Genomic DNA, 20,651 nt, shown 5'->3' with positions numbered 1-20,651 from the left:
AATAATTTCCCCAAAACCCAAACAAAATCACATTACGTGCATTTCAATCCTGCCAAAAGCTGTAACAACACAAACGCCAAATGTTTCCTTGAAACGACTCTTTATTTGGAGTTGAAAAATTGGAGTTTCAGTAAAAAGTATGCAGCTAGAAAAGGCATTGAAGTCTTCCCTTCAATTTCAGCAGCTATCTGCTGCTCTGAGGACGCGCAGCAGCTTTTTGTGACAGCTTTGATAAGCCCCATATCCCTGCCAGACCCGTAGCAAACCGAGTCGGGATCATGCAAGAGTGTGGAAGGAAGATACGCACAAATCCAACCTACAGCAATCTCTTCTGTAGTAAGTAAAGCTGCTCTCCTCAGAGCTCTGAACTCATTATACATTCAATATTGGGCTCAATACATTCTCAATCTGCATAAATAGGTTCTCTGTGCGATAAATCTGCTTTGTGTCATTAGAGAAATCATCTGTGAGCTTTATGCACTGTTTATTGCACCCAGCTTTTAAGGTTTTTGTCGTCTTTGAACGTAGATAAGTGCACGTAAGACTGTTAAGTGCGGAAAAACAATCAATCTTTTGCTCTTTAGGTTTAAAATGTTTTTGTTTTTTTTAAAAATGCACCATTGTTAGATTTGTGCCGAAAGACGTGATTATCTGCAGCAAGTACACTTGTGGATCATTTCACATTTCAAAAATCGCTCCCTCGCCGCTGGCGTGCACAGACGCTGCCTGAGAGCGGCGCAGGCTGTGGGTCAGTGCAGCAGCAAGGCTGCTGATGGAGGGATGCGATGGAGGGATGCGATGGAGGGATGCGATGGAGGGAGGCCGTCAGCGGCGTCCCTGGAAGTCGTTTTATTACTCTGTTTTCTTCTTGCCGCCATCCACTGGCTCGGGCTCGTCCAGCAGGGCTTGCCGTCTCTCTCTTTCCTTCACCAGCTGGACGCCGCAGTAGGTCACGAACAACACGGAGAGGGTGGACAGAGGGAAACCTGAAAGGAGAGAAGGGGCAGTGAGGGAGGGGGGGGGGGGCAGAAGTTTAAAGGAAAGCAGCTGCGTCGGGCTGATGCTGAAAGCGAGGATAATCCGGATTCTTTTGTGAGAGGCAACAAAAGAAGATTCCTTTGATGTTGTTGTTCCCGCTTTGAAGAGAACTGACAGAGTTCAAGTTCGGCCTTTTACGAGGCACCTTGGTTACCTTTTAGAACCAGCCGTCCTCCCGCCAGCTTGGCAAACTCCAAACTGTTGAGCGACAGAACGTTGTAGAGGACGATGGCCCAGAAGTTGGCGGCGTTGAAGACACCCCTGACCCTGCGCGACATGGCCCCGCCCATCATGCGCTGGAGGCGTGGGGGGGGGAAACAAGAACAAGACAGAAGCGTGAGCCCAGGACCGCGGCCACGGGACGGCTCTCGTCCGCCGGCGTCGCTCACCTCGAGGGTGGAAAACGGAGGCAGGGAGAAGAGTTTGGCCACCCACAGCTCAAAGTTGAGGCCGAAGCAGTTCAGGACCGACCAGATGTAGACCACCTCGCACGGGCCCAGCCACAGGGTGGTGACGGCGAAGGTGCACAGCGTTGCGAGGAGCTCCCTGAAGATCCTATCGTGATCGCCGCCGATGTAGTCGTAGACGTACCTGCGGAGGTTCCCGGGGAGACGCGTCAGAACCTGGCGCGGCGCCGCCGTTTAACCCTGAATGTCAACACTCACTTGCAGAGCCAGTCGTTGATGCCTCGGTCAAAGTGTCTGAAACGACAAAGCGAACCAGTCAGAGCTCCGCAGGCGTTTGCCGCCGCCCATTTTACCAGAGCCGCACGTACGTCTCGGAGAAGACGTAGAGCATGGTGATACACTTGGGAGGCTGAGGAGGTTCCAGGTGGTCCAGCGTCGCCACGGTGTTGATGACCCCGAACATCACGGCTGCTTTCACCCAATCGTACACCAGGTTGGAATAAGCCAGGCCGGCTGCAAAGGTGCACGCGGAACGTTAAACCTGGAGCCCGACGGGCGCCCTCACACACAGGACTCACGACTCCAACCCACCCAGACACCAGTCCGAAAGTTTGGTGACCAGCTTCATGTCGCTGGGGATGGTCAGGATGTACAGGTAGTGGAAGAAGAAGTCCACAACCAGAACAACCCCGAGATGTGTCAGCGCCTTGGAGGTGATGTTCCACAACTCCCGGTCTTTGCGGGTCAGCTGCGTCCTGTTCGCCTGTGAAATGGACATGTTGTCCTCTGGAGGTGGAGGCAACGCAAGCAGAGCGGCCGCGGAGCTGAGCGCCTCACCTGCGCGTGGTACCTGTCGAAGGTCATGACGGGACCGAAGAAGAAGAAGGGGAGGTAGAAGTTGTATTTCAGCAGGTCGGAGAACTTGTAGTTGCCGTCCTTCTTCTCGCAGTTCTCCAGGCCGAAGCTCATGCAGCGCATGATGCTGAAGCCGCAGCCGCCGTAGAACAGGATGTCTTGGAGGTCGAAGGAGCCCGTCACCATGGATTCCTGGAGGAGGAGGCGGGAAATAAACACTTTTTGAACTTTTTTCCCCCCCCCCAACCTTCGGCAGCCTCCTCACCTGCCAGGAGTTATACGGCTCCATCTTGATGGAGGCCAGAGTGGCAAGTCCGGCCGCGAAGCACATCAGCTTGCTCTTCACCGTGGCGACGCTGTAGAGAATGATGCAGTGGGACAGGACCAGAGCCATGAAAGTCCAGCCCATCGTGACCAGCACGGCCAAACCGCCATACAGACCAAAGATGAAGGATCTGTGCTGTGGGTAGAGGCCGGAGTCAGGAGGGCGGAGCCAATACGACCTTTGCACACGCTTCCGTAAACGCCACAGCACTTAGTGCAAAATAAAACCAACCGTGTGCACCAGGGACGGAGGGATTAGGTGCTCAAAGTCCACGTAAAGACAGATCAAACCAAACACGCGTGACAAATGTTAGATTTCGCGGGTTTATTCCGGTTACCTCACGTCCATCTACACCCATCTTCATTTGCAAGCATGGAACAAGACAGAAAATACAGTTATTTTAAATGTGCATCACACACACACACACACACACACACACCACACACACACACACACACACACACAGAATTCCATTGTGCTGATGCAAGTCAATAATGTGTTAGACCCTGGAGCAAAGCTGCACAGCTCCACAAATCATGTCCGCTCAGTGCAACACAAGCTAAATTAGCCGTACGACCCAAAGCCGAACTGGTCCCACTGGTGCAGGTGGACTCACACTCCAGGACAGCGAGCTCAACCACACACTGGTGCCGTTATATCTGTGTTCAAACGCGGGTTTCGCGGGCTTTCGCACACACCTTTGGGGCCACCAGGGTGAGAATCTTTGCAAAGATAACGTGACCGGCCAGGGCAAAAAGGATATGATTGCGGAAGGTGGTGAACCACATCACCCACTCGAAGTCTGCCACGTCCTGCGGGGAGGCGGGACGCGTTATTGACACACGCCATCACGCGTCGGCCGAGAGAGAGAAAGGACGGGCTTACCATCTTCCTGCCAAAGTAATGCCATCCTGGTTTCACACTCTCCCTGAAGGCTTTTCTGTTCACGTTCTCTGAATACAGAAGGAGACGCCACAATGGGGACATTTAGACAGCGAAAGCTCCTCACTTTATTTTTCCTATTGTTCCAGAAAGTAGTCCTCCACAGGTTGAGAACTGAGCCGCTTTAGTGCAATTGTTGGGTTATTTCTGGTGATTTAAAGGTGTAAGAGCTTCTGATTACATAATGTTGTCATGAAAGGCTCCCATCTAGGCCCAGGCAGACCTAATCTATTCACCTATTCACTGCATAACCTCAATAACGAACCAGAAACAATGAAATAACTGTAAAAAAGCTCTGAGTATTCGTCACGTGATAGCAAATATGGCGGTCACACTCCAGGCTGACCCTCTATCTGTGAGGGTCAGGTGGGGGGGAAGCCTCGCTCTCGCTTCCTGGAGCGGATCCAGGCGCTCCAGCTGCCCCGAGCACCAAAAATGTCCATTTTAAGAAGAGGTCAGGACTCCGTGACAGGCGGCACCACTCACCGAAGGACAGTGGCACCATTCAGGCCGCGTTCTGACAGCCAAAGGCGCCTCGGGGCTTCCTGAAGCTGACACATTTTCAGCAAAACTAATTAGAGCAACTTTAATTTGCTCTTATAATAACAGGACCGAGCAGCACAACTCTTCCAGCCTGCTGCTTTTTCTGTGGACGCCGTTGATTGTACCCTTGTTTTGTCCCTTGAGAGGGTTTGGAGGTGCTGGTTCCGCCGGTTACGCAACAGTGGACCACTACAGATGTGAATGAAGACGTGTTTTCATGTGTTTCGGGACACTTCTTGTCAGCACTCACCAGAGGAAGCTTCAAATATCCAACTGCCGGCCCATATCAGCGCCAGGCCCAGCACAGCCGTGTAGAGATACAGCTCATATCTGGGGAGAGCAGCCTTGATCCCCATGGTAACCCTGACAGGAAGAGGCAATAATCAGTGATGGGGCCCAGATACTTCTCAAGGATTTGCTTCAGAGCTGGTGCTGATGATGTTATTTGACAAAACACGTGTCAGGTAGTCGATGTAACACCATTTCACGCATCCTCCATCCGTGGAGGAAGAAATCTCGGTATGTTTCACTAACGAGCCCCAAGGACCGAGAGGCCAGGGACAGAAATAGCGCTGCAGAGCTGCGGATCCCTGGAATCAGCGTCGTCAGCTGCGCAACCCTACCTCTTCTTCCTATTATAGCTCCTGAAGTTGATCCGCCGTGGAGCAAGGCAGCTGCAGTGCTATGTGATCTGCAGCCGCACAGAATAATTAGCACTGACCAAGAAAGGTGCATCCGAGTGGCAAAACTGCGCTTCTGCGCGGATTAAAGAACGTGCGCAGCTTGTCCGTGCCAAAGTGTAACCATGGTTAAGCAGGAGCTCCCCAGCAAAGTGTCCTGCATATAAATTAAAGTTTTCTCTGCCTCTGAAGAATGCAAGCCCCCCCCCCTACCCCCCACCCCGAGTCTCCTACTGTTTAACAGAGCAAAAGATTTGTTTTTACCAACCTTGCACCCGCTCCTTGCTTCAGATGGCGGTTTTCTGGCCCAGAATGAATTTAAAAGCAACAAAAAAAAAGGGAGGGGGGGAGGCGATGATTATGACCGTAGGTTTTCTAATTCATCTGATTTCTGGGGGGGTTGCCGCTGCCGAAGATCCCCGAACCAGTGAGGATGTTGCGGACTCCGCGAATGGAGGAGGAGGTGAAGGGGGTGGCGGCGGTGGAGGGGGATATATTTATCTTTGACTACTGCACCGCAGTGAGGGGTGGTCCATACCGAGGCCATCGGCTCGCACCTTAAGGGAAGGCAGAAAGACTCTGATAAATGTTCAAAAGGCGGAAAAGAGCATCAATCAATGAGGCGCAGCGGACGAACCAGCAGAGCCCCGGTGGCTGTCCGGGCAAAACTTCCATTGGAGTCGAATGAAATATTCATCTGCGGACAAAACACAAAACACTAAGGACTTTGGCATGGCTGGACAAAACAGTCTTTTTACATCATTATTATGATGATGATTATAAATACGATAGATGCACTTCACATATCGACCGCCAGAGGGCGCTGAGGGCTCGTTGTAAAATCTCCCCGTTGAGCGCAAAACAAAGTGCAGCTTTCCTGCTTCCTTAACTCATAAATTAACCGCTTTTTTGCCAGCCACGGGGGGGGCATTCATCCCATTCTGACTCCAAAATATCCAGTGTTTATTTTTTACCCTGAGAACGCTGGGAATAAAATGTTATCTACAACCGTAATTACAGAGAAAAATGACGCCGGGGGTGGGGGGCGCAGCAGCAGCGGCCATCCGCATTGGGTTGAGCAACCTTGCGCGTCTGAGTTCTCGCTGCCTGCCCGGGAGAATCCATCAGAGAAACAAACCGCCCCCTCCCACCTCGTACCCCCGCTTCAGATGCAACTCAAAATACATAAAGCCTCCATGTTGCACGGGGAATGTCGGACAGCCAGAAATGAAATTATAGCCTGAAAGTACGCGTTGACTTTAGCGCCGAACGGTTCGCGTTTGAGACGAACTACCGGACCAGCAAACTAACATTCGACGGGTTTCCAAGTGTTTTTCAACGTTGTGCCAGACGGGGCCTTACATTCTGGAACATCGGAGATTCACAGCTAGCATCATTCGCTAGCCTATGCTAACTCGAGCTAGTTAGCAACTCACGGTCGGGTAGTTTTGTTTGCCACCCGCTCGGCGCTGCTCACAAACTGCTTGTTCGCAGCGATGGTGTCAGAGCCGTAGATGACAACCGTTCGTTGGCGTCCGATCACCTTCGTCTCTGCTGGCTTGCAAGCCGCGCTGCCACGGCACATCTCCCGGACGGCTGCCCGTCTTTCCCCATCTTAAAAACGGCTAGTTGCCCGTGGCTAGCAAACGCAGCAAGCGCGCTAAGAGGAATAACATAGAGGGGCCAAAGAACAAGAATAAACACCCGCCTAAATGGACCACACGTCCATTATAACACAGGTTTCCAACCCGAAGGAGGAGGAAATAATATCCCTGAACCAGGAAAAAGGTAAGGAAAATCAGCCGAGGGCAGTTAATTTTAGCCCGCTAACTTCTTTTTTTTTTTTTTTGGACTGACGTTAGCTTTTAGCTTCGATAGTCGTTAAATACACTGATTTTCTTGTTGCAGCTATCCTATATAAGCCTGGGAATAAGTCCAGCCTTATTTAAGAAACTATGTCCAAGCAACAAGTGTGACAGATCGCTCTTTGTGGTTATGAGAGGGTTCGAAAGTGGATTCCGGGACTCGGCTTCGTCGTGCGTAAATCTTGTCCGATTTTACGCGCATCAAGTTGAGGGAAAACATGCCCGATCTTAATGCCTGCGCTTTAATCGAGTTTCTCCTTGCTGTTAGGTCTGTGCTACCGGTGGGGATGACCTGGGGGCCGACTCGGTCTCAATCATGACCGCAGGTGGCTTTAAAGTGGACGCTGCTTTTGGTCCGAGAGCCAAAAAAGTTCTGCTGAAACCAGCGTGCACACAAATGTGTTTTCAGGCAGTAAAGGCGCACATCTATAGCCAGTCCGTCTTTAACGTGGCCCAAATGTAAAAAGGAGCGGTGGGATCTGTCCCAGCGGACCATAGATGCTGGTGTCCATTCATTCATGCTCTTGGAGATGCTTGCAGACGTTCCGGGTCACCCAGGCCCAGGGGACGTGTATCAGTATCCCATCTCCACCCTCACATGCCGGGCCATTAGTAACACGAGAGCTGGGGTCTTTTCAGAGGCAACAATGGGTTTGTCTCTGAAGGTCCACAGATGTCTCCTCTGGTGATTACGGCTCCTGTTTGAATCGGACGCCGCGCGTCAGTGCAGGTATGTGGACGAAGGTGTAACCTGAACACGTGTCGGGGGGGGGGGGCACGTGTGCAGGTGTGGAAATGACTCTCACGGTGTAGAATTGGTCGAGTTGGACCTCGACGCAGGGCTGCAGCCTGTGTTTTCCACGACTGGGGTTTTTATTCTGCTCTTTTGTTTCTGGAGGGGCCAGAAAAAGCAGCGTTTTGTGGCGGTTGTTGGGGCGGCCTGTCGATTACATAAGCAGCTGCATTCCTGCTCTATATGTTGCTTTGGCCAACATCTGTTACCTCAGAGCAGATTTGAAATGGCTCCTGTCGGTGAGCCGGATGTCGGGAGGAAGAGCAACGTTCGTCTCCGGATGGATGTGCCAGCGTAGCGCGCACGCACCTCCGCGCGCCAGGTAAACCTCTCATCAGCTGCTCCTCAGGTTACGCAACAGTTTGCCGTCGATTTTCCTCGGCGGCGATCCTGACGACCGTCCCGGAGGAATTTGTCAGGTCGCCTCCCACCGGGAGGCTCCGGGCAGTCTGGAGGCGAGCCCACCTCCTCCGCGCCTCTTCTGGCCGCCTGACGACGCGCGCCTGCCTCTCACGCCGCTTCGGCTCCCGATGCCTCGCTTAAATATAGACTCTGGGGCGTTGACCTTCAGGCCGAGTCAAAGAGAAACCCAACAAGTTTCCACTATAATCAGAGGAGGACGTTGATTTGGGGGGGGGGGGGGGGGTCAGGGGTGACCGGGCGACGTGCTGCTGAAGACCAGGATGTCGTCTGTTTGGATCTGCAGCCTCGTGCACGTTTATGTAAGACACCGGGCGTTTGCGTGCGTGGGAGGAAACACGCCCACGCATGCAAACAGGCAGGTGAAGGGAATCACATGCATCGAGGTCCCGAGCCTGCTGGCTTTGGTCCGCCCGTACGTGCACGAGGGTGCAGAATGGAGCCCAAACCGAGCGTCCAGGCGTTTCTTTACTAAACCGAGAGGAGGAGAATCTTCGGCACTGGGTTATTTCTTTTTCCTGCAGAATTCCCAAACTCCGGCTCTGTAATTACGGGCTCTGCTGATATTGCCAAACAAATGTGAAGCCGCTGGTTGGCAGTGGCGGGTTAGAGCTGGACTTCGCTCCGGTCGGGAATGGTTCCGAACCCTTCCGACCTCGTCCTGACGCAACCAGCCGCCCGCTCTCCTGTTTTTACAGCTAAAAGAGCGGCGTAAAAATAGCCCCGCATTTTTAGGGATCGCCTGCAAACCCGTCAACGTGGGCGCTTCCTCGTGCACGGCGAGGATTTTTCGCCATTGTTTACTCTTGAATGACTCCCCTCGCGCCTTCCCGGCCTTCCCTCCGACAGCCTTTGACCTTGGAGCGTCCCGGCGGACCCGGTGGGCCTGCAGAGGTCGCGGCGTCGCCGATAAAACGTGAGCGGGCTGTTCGTCACTGTTGCGACAGAGCTGTTGTTGTGAGCGCAGGGGTCTGATGGGACGACAGGAATGCAGCCTTGTATAGGCTCCGAGCCCCCCCCCCCCATCCCCCCCGGTCCCGTGCACGTCCAGGCTGTTTCAGTCACTCACCTGCCAGCTGAGGGAGGGGAAACCACCTTTGGGGCCAATCAGGTGTCAGGCTTCACCAGCAGGGTGTAAAAGAGGCGGGAAGAGGGTGCAACACCCATCATGTTGCTATTAATAAAGCCCCCCCCCCCCCTGGCCAGTCTGATTTTAGGCCCGGCTCCACGGTCCTGGAATGAGAATGGCGATCAGGGCAGAACACTGAACAGTAGTTCTGCAAGGCCAGGTCCACCCAGCCCCCCCTGGTGGCCTTCAATCACCCCCCCAAAGGTCTCCTCCTATATGCAGGACACCCACAGACAAGTTCTTCTCCCACTGTTCCGCATGTAAACAGCTGAATGTAAATGTTTCCCACTTCCTTTTTGGGTTTTTTAATAATCGCAGCATATTTGCATACCTGCCGCTTGTTCACCCGCTGCTCTCCCCCCCCCCCTTTCCTCTCCCTCTCCCCCCCCATCCTATTCTGACAGTGTCCCAGTCCAACAGCAGCTTGAAGAAGCAGAGGAACCGAGGCATCTTCAGCACCTTCTTCTGCTGCTTCCGCAACTACAATGTGGAACCTCCGGCTGCCAACGCCAACGCCAACGCCCTCCCCCCGCCCGTGGAGGAGAACGGGTCGCCTCCGAAGGTGTGCCGCCGCCCCGCCCGCCGTGGCTCTCGCGCTCCTCCTCACCTGAAGCTCCTTCTCTCTGGATTTTGTCCTCCTCACCCTCTTTTTGTGTGTGTGTGTGTGTGTGTCTCCTGTTGTAGTGTGACCAGGTCGAGGTCATTCCTGTCCCTAGTGTATGTATCGCCTGGTTCCTTTTGTTGTTTTGAGCCTTTTGCATGCAGGCTGAGTGGGCTGATGCTGGCACATCCTCTCCGCGTGGGCTGCGCTGCTTCTGCTGCACGCCGTTGATTTCAGCTGATAAGGTATATCAGCACCAGTGGAGATTAAAGTGGGCCTGGACTGCACGAGGGCCTCCTGGTGGTTTGTGTTCTTTCAGAAACACCGTGGAAGCGACAGAAAGTTGGGCTGAAAGCTGCGTTTTGTGTAATGAGAAGCAAACGCGTGTCTCACCCCAGTCAGGTGTGTTCGTATATGATCAGGTATTTCCAGCCTGATTGGGGTGACGCTAACACGGCTCCGCTGCAGCAGATCTAACCTTTGCATGACTTTTTTTATAATGACTCAAACTTTAGGACGGTGTTTGCTCAGAACAGTGTTTTGGGTGCTTCTCTGAGGGCTTCTAAATGCACCGTTTAGGACCTCGCACACACATTAACCACGGAGAAACCTTCCCTAACACGGTGCCGCTCAGCCTCACACAGCAGTATATGTAAAGTCGCTTATCGCGGTCGCACTGTGGCGCCCTCCTCTCCGTATATCTGACCTTTCTGACCTCATCTGCCCCCCACTTCAGCCGCCAGCCAAATACCTCCTGCCAGAGATGATCATATCTGACTACGGGAAGAAGTGTGTTGTGATCGACTTGGATGAAACGCTCGTCCACAGCTCGTTCAAGGTAAAAGGAGAAGACAAACGGCGGTTTATTCATCTGAACTCGCAGATGTTGTGTGTCTAAATGGCTTCGTGGCAGAACTCTGAGGTTCATTAACCTGCAGTTGGGCAACGAGGAGCCAAGCACGTAAACAAAGCGGTCAAAATATTGCAATCCAGCGGGTGCTCACATGCACTAGCAGGCTGAGTTTGGTAAGCGGTTGCTTTCATAATGCAGTTTTAATGAAGTTTTGTCTGATAACAAAAGGAGGGATTTGTAAAAGCAAACGCAGACTGATTATTATCACCTTCCTGACACACTTGGAAGCGGGTTTTATGTTCCTGGCAGGACCTCTGCTGGGCTGTCGCGGTACTGCACCAGACTGACCCAGTGGCTTGTGTTTGTCGTTGCAGCCCATCAGTAATGCTGATTTTATAGTTCCAGTGGAGATCGATGGCATTGTTCATCAGGTACAGTTGACGCACCATCTGCAATACATGACCGCAGTCTTTTCAGGTCCAGGAGTCTCTGGAGGTCCTGAGAAGACGGGGCTGTCATCCAGTTCAAGTAATCCAGGATAGGCTGTGTGTATGCCGGTTGGCCTGTTCGTGATTACTTGCACTGGACGGCAGCCGCGAGTCAAAGAGGAGCTTGTCCATCCTTGGAAGGATTTGTTTTTTTATATTCCAGCTTCCCTTTCGTGGTGCACCAGCTCTGTTCTCCTCCAGCCCGGCCTGAGACTTGTGTTTTCCAGGTATACGTGCTGAAAAGACCTCACGTCGACGAGTTTCTTCAGAAGATGGGGGAGCTCTTCGAGTGCGTGCTTTTCACCGCCAGCCTCGCCAAGGTATTTCTCTTCCTGTTGTGGATTTTTGTGGCAGGCCGAACGGCATTTTGTGTTTCCTGGTCGTGCTCCGCGTTCGCGCTCTCACCTTCTGAATTCTCGCACTTCCTCTCGCCTTCGCTCTCCATCTCTAGCCGGTAATGAACGGGTAAGTTTGACGAGGCCACAGTAGGTGTCAGTGATGCTCATTCTAGATTAGAATGGAAAGATGACCTCCTTTGGTTTTGTAGTGCAGCTCTTTGGGTACCCCCCCCCCCCATCCCATGCATTTATCTGTATCGCTGGTGACGCCTGCGTCTTTGGCTCGCCCAGTACGCCGACCCCGTGGCCGACCTGCTGGACCAGTGGGGGGTGTTTCGAGCGCGGCTCTTCAGAGAATCCTGCGTTTTCCACAGAGGGAACTACGTCAAAGACCTCAGCCGCCTGGGGCGGAAGCTCAGCAACGTCATCATTGTCGACAATTCACCTGCCTCTTACATTTTCCACCCGGAAAATGCTGTGAGTCCCTCAAGTGTTGCCGAGTTTGGGCTCCAGAACCAAGAAATCACCGCCGTTTTCCCCCCCCTCTCCTCAGGTGCCAGTCCAATCCTGGTTCGACGATATGAATGACACAGAGCTGCTGGACCTGCTGCCTTTCTTTGAGGGACTCAGCAAAGAAGAAGAGGTTTACGGAGTCCTGCAGAATCTGAGAAGCAGGTAGCGGCACGGACCGCGGCGCCGCCAGCGACCTCCTCTCTCCGCCCTGTCGACCTCTGCCCTCTTCTACGGTCACATCTCTCAGACTCAGGCAGATCCTCCCACGCGTGCCCCTCTTGTCTCTGCCCCAAGGGGAGGCCTCGGAGTCTCACTGTGGAACCCTTCACGTAAGCTCTTCTCAGCTCTCATCTCCTGGAGACTCCTCAGTGCCATTAGGAAGCAAAACAAACACTAAATATTCCAGGAACACTGTGTGACAACAACAACAACAGCGTACAGAGCATCTTAAATTGATGGGGACAAAAAGCGAAGAGGACCGAACTCTGGTCTTTATTTTCAAAACAGTTTTAATCGGTCAAGCGCTCGTTTTAAACCAAAAAAAAAGAAAAGAAAGGAAGAGAGAGAGAAATCTTCTTTTGTGGCACCACACAAAAGCCTGAACAGATCTTGTCCTCGTATCGTTGCTATGCAGGCAGTTTCTGGTCGTAGAAAGGACTGTGACTCTTTTCTAACTGAATGAAGTGCCTTGTGTGAATGTTGTTTATATGGGAAGATATTTTGTACATGGCATATTTCCAGAGTACTCACGTCTTTTCACACACGATATGCTTTAAAGTGGACAAACAAGTATCCTGGTAGAACTTTTACTTTTGTTTTCACACGCTGGGTCGGCGTCTCTATAGTATTCTTCCTTTTCCCAGATTGCTCGTGCCATCATATAGACGTGATTTAGATTCTTTCGGCTTTTATTATACGTAGAATAGCTCATTGGCGTACGTTTGCGGTTGGGAACCGCGTGCCCCAGAAGTTTGATCTGCCAGCTTAATTACTTTTGTGCCATTTATTTTTCTTTCCTGTCTCGCGTTATCCCCGATTTATCCAACTTGTTTGCCAAATAAGGTTGTTTTGGTTTCAGGCTTCATATCTTTGACAAGGGTTCAACTTTAACAAATCATTCATAGAGCGTATAGAGTTATAGGTGTTTATTGTATGTTTGTCATTTATGGGGTCTTTATTATGTGGGTCATGTCGTGCGGCCACTTGTTATCCTTTCGTTGGCACGCGTAGGTGGTGCTGCCTCGCCCTTTTGGGGGTCGTCTTTCTCCAGAAGTGCACGCAGATGCAGAGGCTTCCCTTTTGTTGTTTCAGTCACGTGTTCTGTGCCATGTTTTTCTTTTCTTTTCTTGGCGGTAGTGTCTTTAGGGAACGTTGTTTAGTGTCTTGGCGGGTCTGGACTGAAAAAAAAAAAAAAGCATTTCTCTCCGGAGTCATGGAGAGAGGGTGAGGCTGGGCGGCGTTTGCCCTCCCCAGACTCTTTTTAACTGCTCTTCACCTCAGTGCCTACATTTTGAGAGGAGCCACACAAATCGAATGCTGCAACATTAGCTACCACGGCAATAACATTCTTCTGGTTTTCCTGGGAGGTTTTCGGGTCGTCCGGAGCACTTGACACTTCTTTCCAGTAGAGGATTGAACAGTAAAGGCTGGTCTGATTATGGGAGAACCTTAAAACTGGACCTTAAAAAGTCATTTAGTTCTCTCTTTTTTTTTTTTTTAAATTTCAGAAGAAAATAATTAGAATGGGTTTGTTTTTTTTCCTAGATAATACTGAAACAACTTGAATGTTGCTTGGTCTGCTTCAGCAGAAAATCCACCCTGTAGTTGCCATAGTTACCAGCTTTTGTTGTGGAAGAGCATGGAGAAAAGATGCCTTCCGATCCATCCGATTGGGGGCTGAGTCTCGTCCAATCGCGACGCTTTGGGGCCAGTCCTAAATGGATCACTACTGGGTTACTTCAGGAGGACTGAGGAACCTCACGGTGGCATTAATGCCTTACTACCTGTGGAGGCAGGAAGCGACGCCGCTTCGGGAATTCCGAGTCTCCACCTACAGTCGTTAGCATCACGGAGTGCGAGGACGGCTCGGTCATTGATGTCCATCCTACGGAGGGAGGGGCATTACCCCGCGACCATAAAATGGAGAACGAAGCTTCGTTACTCATTTTGTCGCGACGTTGTCTCCAACCAACACTACTTCGTAATTTCCAGCTTTCCTTTTCCAGGCGTATGTAAATATGATCTTGGATAAGCATCCGTGTTGGTGATTTCAGTGCAATGTCCTTTTTTTTTTCTTTTTTTCTTGAACTAGAAGCATTTGGGTGACTTCTCCAAGTGGACCTTGTTCCTCAGATAACGTTTTTATCATTGTGATATTTTTCTACCTACCTTTTGCCAGTATTCAGTGTGAAAAGTTGCGTTATTTTCCAGCCCCCCCCCCCCCCCCCCCCCCCCCCCTTCCTCCCTCTACTCTCTTCTGTCCAGATCAGTAATGTTCCTCTCTGGTGTTTTTGGTAAAGATCTGTCAGGTCTTGTCTTTTGCCATCAGGGGATTCATGCGTTTGTGCTTCCTTACCGTGTTTCTCTGTATCACATCACCCGTCACACGTTGGTTTTTCATTTGATTAAACACCCAAGTTCCTCACCGGTTCATTAGTTAATCACGTTATTTCACCTTTTGGCATATTCTGAGTATCGGCAGCACATTATTATCCTGGTTTTCACCCCTCTGTTCTGTTCTTTTAACTCAAGTGTGTGATGTGGTACAAAAACAAAGGCCAAAGATCATCACTGTGACTGAGGTGTCCGTGGTCTCTGTACCTGACGTGATCCATTTACTCAGTCATGAGAGAATGTTACTGCTTTCTGTTGGCGTCTTTTACAGTGAACTTCGTTTCTTTTCTTTTTTTCCCCCCAGACAAGTCACAATAAAGCACATTTTTAATGGAGATATATCTGCTTGTCTTTTGTTTTAATTTGCAGGTTAAATGCTCAGGATCAAATTTGAGTTTTGCAGCTTGAAAATGTGATTTTTGTTTGGTATTTGTATTCGTTTTTTCAGCTAAATCAATCACATTTTCAGCACATCTCATTTAATATCTACTGGCACCACTGGGAATGAGGACAAGAGGCAGGATTCAGACGAGTGTGTTCAAAGCTTTATCTTCACCTTGAATGACAAAATACGACAAAAAAAAGAAAGAATCGTACCTGATGAGGACAAAGCTTGTTATTTTACGTCGGCAGGAGTTTCTGCCGAATTCAAAATTGGCCACTTGAGTAAAAATATTTAAATAGACAACACACTGACTGACTGATGTTGATGCTAAGCAGTAAAACAATAAAATCTGTGTAATGGCGTCTTGGTTGGCGTTTACACAACCGTCACTTGAGAAGAACGGCGGTTCCCCAGACTGCCGCTGTCATAGCAATAAGTTAATCATAAACTAAAGTCTACTAGAGCAACTACTGACTAAAACGTCTGATTAAAAGCGGGTTAAATAGCCGACGCCATGGCGTCTCACTTGGCGTCCAGGACCATGGCGTGCACGAAGAGGCCAGCCGAGGGCAGGAGGTTCCCGTTTTTGTCGCACAGAGGCACGTGTCTGTATCCTGCGTGGGAGCGCAAAACATCGGAGAAATGGGTGAGAACCAAGAAGCCTTTGTGCGGCGTTAGAACTGGGCCCCCTGTGTTCCACCAGAGGGCCTTTATCAAGTGAGAAGACAGAGCCGCGGTTGTGCCGACGGACTCACCCATCTTCAGGCTGTTGAACGGGAGGGTGTACTGGCAGACAAACTCGTTGTCGGATGTGGAGTCGTGGTCTTCGATGACGAAGCGCACCAGCGCCAGCTCTGGCACGTACACGTCGAACTGGAAGGTTTCGTTCCATGACGGTTTGAAACCTCAAAAAGGGAGAAAAGTTGACTGGATGTGGCAAAACTGGCACAACTGCAACCCGAAAGACACAGCTTTTAAATCTAAGTGTAGAGAACCAGGGAAGGTACCGTTGTTGGGAACATGATGGGTCTCCTTCTCGCCGCAGTCAGCCGGTACTCCGAACACCTGCACTTTAACCAGCGGGTCCACGATGGAGGATTTCTTATTGTTCACCTTGGGCAGCTGCTGGGCCGATATGATCTGACAACGGGAGGGTGACGCATTGGGAATACAGCACCTGCACGTCCGAACGATGAAGCTAACGGTTCTGCTGCGATACTCAACCATGATGTGGAGCGTCTGGTGCTGGAGCCAGTCTCCTCGGGTCAGGGTGATGGGGTCGAACTCTGTGCCGGCGTCTCTCATGAAAGAAGGTTTCAGGATGTAGCCGCTCTTCCCGTTGACCTGGAACCTGCCCTGGTTTAGATCCATGTCGGGACAGGATGTCTGGAAGTTCAGCGCCACCATTTGGCAGCCGGCGTTCCACAGGGGAACGGGGTTGTAGTTGGAGGAGTCGGTGCGGACGCCTGCAGGGTAGATGCGGCTCAGCTTCTCAGCGTTGTGGCGAATGTAGTCGTTCGCTGCGGAAGACACAAACCCCCCCAAAAAATGAGTGATGAGCCCATTGAGAGAGGACCACTAGGGGCTATATGGTGATTATTCAGGAAGTAAAGGCAATTTGATTAGGAATTTTAAGCTGAAGAACCTTTTATTTGTCCCTCACCTGACTCCTCAGCGAGCTTTACGGCCTTTCCCTCTTTAAAGGACGACATCTCGTAGAAGCTCAGGTTTTTCCTGGCGTCTTCAAATCCGTGAAAGTGGACGCTCTTGCAGTAGATCACCATGTCTGACAGCTCTTTGGCCAGTTTCAGCTTCTTTTTCTCCTGCACGGCAACGGGAAATCAGGTAAATCTCCGTCGGTGGAGGCGACAGACGAGTTGATCCCTCACCTTTCCCTTCTGCTCATCCTCGTCTTCGTCCCCAGACTCTTCCTCCTCGGTCACATCTGTGTCTTCAGCCGCTGCTGCTTGGGAGAAGATGGCCTCGAGTTTGTTTAACCTCTTCCCCTTGATGAGGAACTTCCCCTTCAGCTCCTGAAGGAAACACACACGTGGCCTGTGAGGGACCCACATCTTCACCAGTAAATGTCATAAAAGATAAAGAACACAAACCTCTGGAGATGGAAAATTGGCAGGCATGACGTCCCCGAGTGGGGAAGTGAGGAGGGCGCTGCCCAGTATGGAGCTCATGTGGTGCGCCATGACTTGCTGCTGCTCCACGCTGCAGTGGTTCTCCAGGGAGAGGATGACCGGGTAATCAGAAGCCTGACGGTGAAAGAGAGGAAAGAGCTCACGGGGGGGTGGGGGTGCTGATGGACGCCGCGGCGGACGTTACCGGGCGGTGGGCCTCACCTTGAAGGCGTATTCCTTGATGGCTTCGATGACGTCCTTGAAGAGAATCTGTGAGGTGAGGGTGTAGCCGTGGTAGATCACCGGCTCGTTGTCCGATCCATCCCAGCAGTCCAGCTCCACACAGCGGCAGCCCTTCAGCAGAGCCCTGAGACAACACGGACGGAGAAGGAGGCCCAGATGTTACATCTATGCTCCTGCTGCCAAGCTTCTCGAGCTCAATAGCCCGCAGGCTTCAGCAGGAGATCGGTATGCAGATAGCTCTTGGTCGCGGGCCGAGGAGGAAAGCTTTTACCTGACATAAGCCTCGGTGCTGCTGGGCCCTTTGAGCTGATCCTTCATCAGATAGGTGTTGTGTGAGGAGGAGATGAAGTAGTGGCTGAGCGGCTGGCTCATGTCCTGATACACCTCTTTGTGCTCTGAGTTGAGGATCATCGTTTCTGGGTGGTGCAGGTACATGAGGAAGCCATCTTTGGACAGCAGCTTCTTCTCCTTGACTGTAGGGACACAGACAGCGCGGGTCAGGATTCCATCAGGTGGAAAATCCACCAATGGGGCGCTTACCCTTTTCATCGGGCTCATAATTCTTGATGATATTGGAGGCATCGGCCAGCGTGGCCTTCTCTCTCTGCTCTTTCATCAGGAACTCCACCAGGTCTTCAGGGCTCATGAAGCCTGTAGTTTTCGCATACGCCCCATAAATCACATCAATCTCCTCCCGTTTGGTCAGCTCGTCGTAGAACTGCCCGATCTCCTCGCCGGCCAGGTACCCAGATTTGGATTTGTCACATTTCTATGGGGAGGTCAGTCAATGAGTTGCACACGAAGACTTTGTTCCAAGCACACACTCAAGAACAAAAAGATCACCTGAAACAGCATCTCGGCGTACGTGTCGTCCAATTCCCAGTTGATGAGACGCATGAAGTTCTTCATCTCGGACTGGCTCAGCTTGTCATCTTTGTTCTTGTCGGCCTTCCTCAGGCAGCTCAGGATCCAGCTGAAAAGTTCTCCGTGTAAGGAAAATTCACAAGGAGCGCCACAGCACGGACACGTTCTCGACCCACGCTGGATCAAAGGGACTAAGAAGGATACTGCTCGGACTTCTGCTGTCGGCTCAGGTTGTTTAAGTTGGAGACCAGCTTCTGCAAGCTGTTGACCCACTGCCTGGCCTCCTCATCCGAGCTGGCAATCAGGTCCAGGTTCTTGCGGCGGCCCTTGAACGTGATGGAGAAGCAACGGTCCTCCACCTGCTCCTCCGTTGACTTCCTGAAGCCGTCGGTCTGACGGCCGACTCGGACCGCCGAGATGTTCTCGAGTGAAACTGAAAACAAAAAACATGTACAGTATGTATATTTTATATTTGTTTGCAGCTGCTGAACGATTCATTCTGCATTCATTTATTTAAAAGGATATCGGGTTAGCAATGTTTACCCAGCACTGCTGAGGGTTTGCTAGTGCTATAAACCCATCAAACTCCTCCTCTACGTACTATAAAATAAACAAGGAAGTGAAAGCCAATATTGAGGCGCTGTGGTGGCGCTCAAACAGATCCAGGACTCACAGGTCTGATTAGACTTGAACAGCTTCTTCGATTCGTGCCACATGGTCTTGCAGTCGTCCTGGAGTTTAAAGTAACGCGTCTTCTTCCAATTTGGCGAGCGCACCTTGAGGAGGTCCCCCCCTTTGAGCAGGAAGTGGAGGTCCTGGTCACCCTCCATGCCTGTTAAAAACAGAACTGTTACCCGTCTGCTCCCTCACACCTTTGCCCTGACTTACCTGACCCCACCTTAGCATGCATTTCTATCGGCCAACTGCAGGGGCATATTCAGAGCCCTGAACCCAAATCCAAGCAAGAAAATACTAATAAAAAGGCACCTGCAAACTTTAAATGAAGAGTAGTTTGACTGCAAACCTCGTCTCAGCCTGGAAGGCGCTGCTTACACACACAACAGAGCCTACCTAGGATCTTCACGTTAGTCTGTATCGTCTGCTGGCGAGTCGTCTTCCTCTGTAATTCCTGGGATTCGGTGAGTTGCGTTTGTTTTTGCAGGCATGTCATTGTAGCCCGAGGTGCAGAAAGGTTTCCAGAACGTGTTCTCTGTGTTGGAACAGCCTAACGTGTGTGTGGGGTGTGCGTGTGTGTGTGGAAGGGTGTGTCGTGTTCCATAAGATCTCAAAGTTCACTTTTTTTATGACTGCCGATTCCTTTTTCCCAGTCAGCTGACGAGCAGACGCAGTTCTGCTTCCAAGGCGGTTGACTTAAAACGTGGCTATATCCGGGTCTTCTTATCTCGACTGCAATTCGAGGCATTTACTCCGGGAGTTAACGAGGCAAATTTCAGTTCCAGTTAAAGTTAAGTCATCTTCGTCGGAAATTAAGTTTGTTGGTAACAGGATTTGAATTAACCTTGCATTTAATGTGCGCGCGTGTGTGTACACCCAGTAAACGTTGCAAACGCACACAAAAAGGCAATTACTTTCCATAATAGGGGGGATCATTTTGATTTTGTCAACTGATCAGTTTAATGGATCCACACGAAATTCTAACGTAATTACCTGCGAGTGAGGCCTCGTTGGCTCCATCTAGCGGTGACGCGTGTGATCGTCACACCAACTTTCTTTTTAAGAGTTCAATCACTTAAAAGTTTCTATATGTATAAAACCCTTTATCCCAAACACCAGAAACTGGTCAAACAAATGAATGCCGTTAAAAGAAAATGCAGCCATTTAAAGTTTGCTTCAGTTAGAGGTCTTGCGTCATTTGGGTTTTGACAACACTTGTTTCTATATTGTCATGTGAAACACTGGATCACGGGGCCACACCTTTCGGCTCAGTATAAACGAGACAGACACTGACAGAAAGAAACTGAATGAAAACCGACAGAAAAAGACGAGAAAGAATGATCTCCTATTTAAAGTTAGGATGTTTAGTGGTTAAAGAGCCAAAGCCGGCTGGTTCAGGTCAGTTTATCCTGACGCAAACCCACCAACTTCGGAACAGAAACGCATCCAACCCGAGCGCAAAGCAGACAGTGATTGAACAGAAACGAGTCCTACCGCTTCTGCGATCGGTGCTGTTTGCTTCCATCCCCGCGGAGTTTGTGGACTCTTCTTCTATTCAGTGCTCGCAGTCGCTCCTTCTGTCCATGTGCGCAACTGACCGAGGAAACGCGGGCTGTGGGAGTGTGAGCGGGTATCAGCTCTCCTGCAGCCTCGCACACCGGTTTGACCAGCCTGCCGTGCTGATGTCACAGCAGAGGAGGTCTGGCCCGTGCAGACCCACGCATGACTGAGCGACAAGTGCAAAAACATTCCACGCTGCACAAATTCGCCCCTGCATCTGCTCCCAGTTATTAAAAATCCTTATTTAACGAAGGCCATCGTTTTTAACTTTGCAATGTTTTTTTTTTTTGCTACATCGTTGAGTAACCACATTACATGAATGGGAGTGTTTTTAATTAGTTTGGCAGTGGTGTTGGGTTGAATGGGGCATATTCAGAATATGTCAGTGTGCA

The 20,651-nt window shown here is 50.9% G+C and overlaps 3 protein-coding genes across 11 annotated transcripts; 1 reads left to right on the top strand and 2 right to left on the bottom strand.

Moving 5' to 3' along the window:
* Positions 1-83: 83 nt before the first annotated feature.
* On the bottom strand, positions 84-6,414 carry hhatla (hedgehog acyltransferase like, a). Of its 6 annotated transcripts, XM_057058020.1 has the most exons (15): positions 6,227-6,414; positions 5,428-5,487; positions 5,059-5,347; positions 4,361-4,473; positions 3,511-3,578; positions 3,324-3,437; positions 2,963-2,983; positions 2,566-2,760; positions 2,283-2,492; positions 2,037-2,208; positions 1,814-1,958; positions 1,704-1,739; positions 1,428-1,629; positions 1,193-1,334; positions 84-986 (listed from the first exon to the last, which is right to left on the bottom strand). In XM_057058020.1, exons 4-15 carry the CDS (start codon positions 4,464-4,466, stop codon positions 853-855), a joined length of 1,545 nt encoding a protein of 514 aa, XP_056914000.1. In that variant the 5' UTR covers positions 4,467-4,473; positions 5,059-5,347; positions 5,428-5,487; positions 6,227-6,414; the 3' UTR covers positions 84-852. The 6 variants fall into 6 exon arrangements, with proteins under 6 accessions (XP_056914000.1, XP_056914002.1, XP_056914004.1 ...); XM_057058022.1 differs by lacking the exon at positions 2,963-2,983; XM_057058024.1 differs by lacking the exon at positions 3,324-3,437.
* On the top strand, positions 6,290-14,738 carry LOC130539578 (CTD small phosphatase-like protein). Of its 3 annotated transcripts, XM_057058040.1 has the most exons (8): positions 6,290-6,578; positions 9,402-9,559; positions 9,682-9,714; positions 10,335-10,436; positions 10,826-10,882; positions 11,167-11,259; positions 11,569-11,754; positions 11,831-14,738. In XM_057058040.1, the coding sequence occupies exons 1-8, from the start codon at positions 6,503-6,505 to the stop codon at positions 11,954-11,956; spliced, it is 831 nt and encodes a 276-aa protein (XP_056914020.1). In that variant the 5' UTR covers positions 6,290-6,502; the 3' UTR covers positions 11,957-14,738. The 3 variants fall into 3 exon arrangements, with proteins under 3 accessions (XP_056914020.1, XP_056914021.1, XP_056914022.1); XM_057058041.1 differs by lacking the exon at positions 9,682-9,714; XM_057058042.1 differs by lacking the exons at positions 11,569-11,754; positions 11,831-14,738 and having other exon boundaries at positions 11,167-11,541.
* Positions 14,739-14,926: 188 nt separating this feature from the next.
* LOC130539562 (1-phosphatidylinositol 4,5-bisphosphate phosphodiesterase delta-1-like) lies at positions 14,927-20,160 on the bottom strand. Of its 2 annotated transcripts, none has more exons than XM_057058009.1 (14): positions 19,096-20,160; positions 18,698-18,856; positions 18,229-18,457; positions 18,004-18,133; positions 17,701-17,929; positions 17,432-17,633; positions 17,140-17,284; positions 16,900-17,052; positions 16,686-16,821; positions 16,452-16,613; positions 16,013-16,308; positions 15,796-15,928; positions 15,544-15,693; positions 14,927-15,402 (listed from the first exon to the last, which is right to left on the bottom strand). In XM_057058009.1, the coding sequence occupies exons 1-14, from the start codon at positions 19,193-19,195 to the stop codon at positions 15,311-15,313; spliced, it is 2,316 nt and encodes a 771-aa protein (XP_056913989.1). In that variant the 5' UTR covers positions 19,196-20,160; the 3' UTR covers positions 14,927-15,310. The 2 variants fall into 2 exon arrangements, with proteins under 2 accessions (XP_056913989.1, XP_056913988.1); XM_057058008.1 differs by having other exon boundaries at positions 16,452-16,611; positions 16,678-16,821; positions 19,096-20,158.
* Between the last annotated feature and the right edge of the window lie 491 nt (positions 20,161-20,651).

This window comes from Takifugu flavidus, chromosome 15 (assembly GCF_003711565.1).
Source record: "Takifugu flavidus isolate HTHZ2018 chromosome 15, ASM371156v2, whole genome shotgun sequence".
In the NCBI taxonomy this organism is placed as follows: Eukaryota; Metazoa; Chordata; class Actinopteri; order Tetraodontiformes; family Tetraodontidae; genus Takifugu; species Takifugu flavidus.
Note: the sequence above shows the minus strand (reverse complement) of the source record. Positions and strands in the feature narration are given on the sequence as shown.